Source organism: Vigna umbellata, chromosome 8 (genome assembly GCF_029865625.1).
Source record: "Vigna umbellata cultivar VRB3 chromosome 8, Vumbellata_1.0, whole genome shotgun sequence".
Classification (NCBI taxonomy): Eukaryota; Viridiplantae; Streptophyta; class Magnoliopsida; order Fabales; family Fabaceae; genus Vigna; species Vigna umbellata.
Window position 1 is genome coordinate 13,669,690 of NC_142172.1, and position 5,336 is coordinate 13,675,025.

Genomic DNA, 5,336 nt, shown 5'->3' on the forward strand with positions numbered 1-5,336 from the left:
TATTTGTGGGCATAAGTTGTTTTTTATCCTATAATCACATCTACTAAACCACAAGGTCGATCCTTAGTCAACTTAAAATGATTATAGATTTAATGCATTTTTCAAACTAAAATAATATAATATAATTAATTTTCTCCCAAACTCCAAATTAATAGGAATATTTAATATATCAATTAATTATTACTACAAAGATCAAGGTTAAAAAATCATGAATTGTTGAGAATTATTTTTTAGACTGTTTGTTATACATTCTTTTACATTAATGAGCTTATTGGTTTTCAATTACTCATTCTGTTTTTGTGAATAAGTAGCTTAAAATAAAACATATCATGCTTGTATTGTTTATCCAGTCAAAGTATAATTTAATGTTTGCATGAAGGAATGGCTACAAATGAAATGGATTCAAAACATGGATTAATATTAAAATAAACCTATAAAAAGAATTATCAACAATTCAAACTTGACTTTTTATCTCCAAATGCTTGTAAATAATTAATTGATATATTAAATATTCTTATTAATTTAGAATATTGGAAAAAAATAATTATATTATATTATTTTTAGTTTGAAAAATGCATTAAATTTAAAATTTGACTTTTAAAAAGGCCTTTTAAATTATATATTTTTTCTCTTATAATTAAATTTATTAATGTGCAATGTTATCCAACACATAAATTTCTTTTTATACAAAATGTAATATTTAATTATCTCTTAATAAATACCTCTTCTCCAAAATCACATAACACCAACAAAAAAAAGTTCTTAACTATACATGTTCTTAAGAAAATAGTTTATCAAAACAATGTCAGATGAATTCTTTGTTAGAGGTGGTGATGAGAGAAGAAAACTGAAGCGTAAGATGGAGGAAACATCTTCTCCTGAAGTTGTAGATTCAGAGTTATTGCTATCTATGAGTCTCGGCAATAACCAAATGGTCGGTGAGTCCTCATCCATGCCCATTTGCAATTCTCCAAAACTAATAGAAAACCCTAATCATCAATTGATTGTGCCAAAGCAACGACAATTCTCATGCAAGTTTTGCAACAAAAAGTTTCCAAGCTCTCAAGCCTTAGGAGGGCATCAAAATGCTCACAGACGTGAAAGAGTTCTCTCAAGGATAGATAGAGAGTTTGATATGGGAACTTTTGGACTTGGTGTTCATATGTACCCTTATTCAACCATGGCTCATCAACACCCTTTTCGTGCTCCGATACCCTTTTTTTACGAGACTAACATGCACCCTATGACTCAAATGTCAACCATGCCATGGCCATTTCTACCTAGCTATGGAAATCAAGGGCTACACAACACCTCCACTTCAGGGCAACGATTTGGTATGGCCAACCTTGGAGGCTTAAATGTTGAAGCTCCTCAAAATGTATACCATAGGGGATTAGGGTTTGGTTTTGAACATAACCAAGCTCATCCGTTTGATCCAACTAATGGAGCTACCATGCCTCGTCCAAGTCTTAGTGGCCTTATGAGAAATCAGTATAATATTGGGAACCAACCTTTTTAAGTTTGAAGATTAGGTTTATCTAGTTCAAAATTTAGATTATGTATTAATAATTATGGTATCAATGTTATATTATCTTTCATGTTTATTCACAATAACAAATGTAACCTCAAATACTTTCAATATACAGATGTAATCACATTTGTTATTGTAATGATTTATTATTATGTTTACTATATAAATTATACATTGGTTAAATATATCATTTACTTCTTTATTTTCTTTTGTTCTTTGTCTATTTATTATAAGAAAATATCAATTAAAATATATTTTATTTTTATTAATCTTTTGCGCTTAAAAGTTTGTAATCCAAATAGTTAATAATGATAATCATAAATAAGTATTACTTTAGGTGTGATCATACTAACATTAATACACCGAATTTCATGACAACTTTGTAACGAAATTTAAACGACAATTATACTATAAGTAATTTTTTGAAAAAGTTCGTGTAATTTTTCTTTAAATATAACTTCAACAATATTAAAAGTGATGTAATAAGTCCCAAATGATTAATATTAAACTTTTAATGAAAATGAAAAAAAAAATTCTAAATTATTTTATAACAATTATACTTACAAATCAATTTCAAATTGTACTTAAAAAAATAGTTTAAAAAACAAAACAAAAATGTGTACTTTATTTTTAACAACGAACTAAAATTTATTGCCCTAAATAAACTGTTTTGGAAATTTATTATAATGATATCATTCAAAAAATTATAATTTTTCATATATGTAGAAATAGTTTCATATTTTTAAATTCAGATGTAGATAATTAAATTTTATTATTTTCAGTGTTGTAGTTGATATTATTAGTAAAAAAACACTTTTTTTTAAATTATTATTTTTTTCAAATAAAAAGTAACTTCATTATTTAATTAAAATGCAGATCGATAACCACGTATTTAATCTTTTAAAAATAACTACATAATATTTTTAATAAATTTTAAATGATATAGAAATATATTTAAATGGAGATTTTTATAAATTTATCCACTTTTAAATATATTTAAAACTTATACTATTTTAGTGTAACAGAAAGGTACACATAACATAATTTATTTACAAAATATCATGTCATACAAAGGTCATAGGTGATGGGAAATCGACATGTGTATATTAAACCTATAAATCTTTCTTGATTCGAGATATGTTCCAAATATCTAAATGGTTTCCCTAATGTATTTATAATGGTCGATGATTTATTAGTGGATTTTATTATAAACTATTAGACAAACTTATTTTATCATTTGGTAAAATTAGTAAATTATTTTTTATAGTTTTTATAAATCAATATTAAGCAAAGATTGATTAAAAAATTATACTAAAAAACGTAATAATATTTATTTTTTCCCTGAAGTTTGTACTAAAATTTGATAATAACATAAATTATATCCCAAATTAGTTTTTTTATAATTAATTATAATGATCTTACTAAAACAATTTGTGTATGTATATAGTGTATTTATATTAAAAAAAGAGATATCATGTGTAAAAATACGTTGAATCTGTGTTAATATGCCACTAGAATATTGTACTATACAATTACTACCAATTAAATATTTATTCACTTAAATTAAATTTTAAATATAACTTTCAACCACTTCATTTATATTGAAAATTTCTACATAGTAAGATTTTTTTTTAAAATTAAATCCATGAACTAATTTATAAAAAGTTATTCTTATAAATTAATTTAACAGTATAAAATTTATAAGCAAATGGTCATATAACGTTATTCATCATATTTCTAAAATGTTTATATTTTTTTTAAAACTTATATTGTATTATTGTCATAAACATTGGTGGAAATCAATCAAACCAAGTCAGGTTTTGGAAAGTATATATGAATGTATAAATAATTCGATAATTGATGGAAATAGATCAAACCTTTTAGAAATTATATGGTATAACTGATCTGATTAAAGGATAATTATCATAGAAAAGCCTTTTTTAATAATTGATAAGATTTTATAAAGATTATCTTTAGTTTTTACTATAATAAATAATATTAAATTTTTGAGATTTAATAATTGTCTAAGTACGTTCTTGGAAAACAAAGTTTTTATGAAAAACTTATATAAATGTCATTGGATAGTTCAAATCATGAATGTTTAAAATATATACACTAACTAGACACTAACTTTCAGAGTCAACGTTCAAATAATAGACATTAAACATGTAATCTTAATTGAATTGATTATTTTTTCTACTTTTCACCAAACTCATTAAAAACCAATTAATTTTAAAATAATAGACAAATTCATGGTGAGATTATATGCTCATTTTGGTGTTATTACTGTTATAAGGTATGTTTAGAGAAAGTTATTTGCATGAAAATTGAATACAATAGAAAAAGATGTAAGTTAAAATACTATTAACTTATCTTAAACACATTAAGACATACGTTCAAACTTTAATGATCTTTTTTAAAATGTCGATATATGGAAACTTCTATTATAGAAAATAACCAATGAATGAAGGGTATATAATGTATAAGTGATTTTATGAGAATTAAAAGGTCTCTTCAATCAATAGTAATATAAAACATCTCTTAGTACAAGGTTCATAAAACGATTAATAAGATGGTAAAGAGAATATTTCATATTTGTAAAATCTTTACCGTGTAACTTTATCTCTTTAATAATGAACACTTATAGTACATATCTCCTTATTTTTCTTATAACTAAGAATGACAATTAAACTTGCATTGACAAGTATTTTTCAAACTCTTATTGACTTTGCTGAAGAATATCTAAATTGATTAGACATGAATATAAATATATATAATACTCAAATATTTGTAAAGAAGAATACTTGTAAACATTCATTTGTTTAGTAAAACATTTTTAATTTGAATTGGAAAATGAGATATAACCAAACTTAAAGAATAACAATACATAATTTTAAATGCAAGAACATTTACATTTTGTGCTAGTTGACTCGTACATCTAAAAATAATTTTGATGCAACAAGTTTACTTTTTTGGACATGTATATGTTCAATTTAGTATGGTCACAAACATAGAAACACAAAAAAGATGTAATGATAAATGTATCTTGTACTATGTAGATTGAGTGTAACATTAAAGTTGTTAATAAAATATGCATAATTTGAAAAGAGTTGACATAAAACAATAAGAACCTTAATTTGATATAATCTTTTCTAAGATATTTATAAAAAAGAAACAAAACATGTAAAATAAGTTAGGATCTTAATATTGAATACACAATCTAAAGAAACATTTCATATAAAGAAAATATTGAGTTTTTAGTATTTAGCTAAAAATAGTGTGTTAGACGACTCATATATAGATAACTATATTTATAAATCTTTCACGTTTTTTAAAATTATTAACTAGTATAAATAGTGTTTATATTTTATATAATATTATATTGCAAAGATTAATGTTGTGATCAATTTACTACAAATTACATATTGTACTCATACTTTATCTCCAAAGTGACTTTGTATTTTCATTTTATAAGTCATAAGTAACACTAAATGATATGTGAAATCTTAATTAACCTATTATTGAAACTCTTTATTCATTACAAAAGAGAACTAAAGGCAATTGAAGTTGGGATGAATCATTAAAGTGAAGTATCATTTACTGTTTTCTGTTATTCACTTACAATTGTTTACTTACGTCTATCAAACAATTAAAAATATACATATTAACTTATTTTAAACCCATAAAATGTCCACAATGATTATTTCAATAATAACAAATATTTTAAAAGTAACACTTGTCAAATCAAGAAGAAATCAATAAATTATAAGAAAACAAATTTCATAAAAAAATATTAAGTTTTAAG

The 5,336-nt window shown here is 23.4% G+C and overlaps 1 protein-coding gene across 1 annotated transcript; it reads left to right on the forward strand.

Annotated features, from left to right (window-relative positions):
- Positions 1-802: 802 nt before the first annotated feature.
- On the forward strand, positions 803-1,519 carry LOC148194049 (zinc finger protein GIS3-like). The gene has a single exon (XM_088097095.1). The coding sequence runs from the start codon at positions 803-805 to the stop codon at positions 1,517-1,519; it is 717 nt and encodes a 238-aa protein (XP_087953221.1).
- Positions 1,520-5,336: the final 3,817 nt, after the last annotated feature.

What these genes read in the sequence shown, in the direction of transcription:
- LOC148194049 (XM_088097095.1), top strand. Translation starts at nt 803, where the DNA reads ATGTCAGATGAATTCTTTGTTAGAGGTGGTGATGAGAGAAGAAAACTG.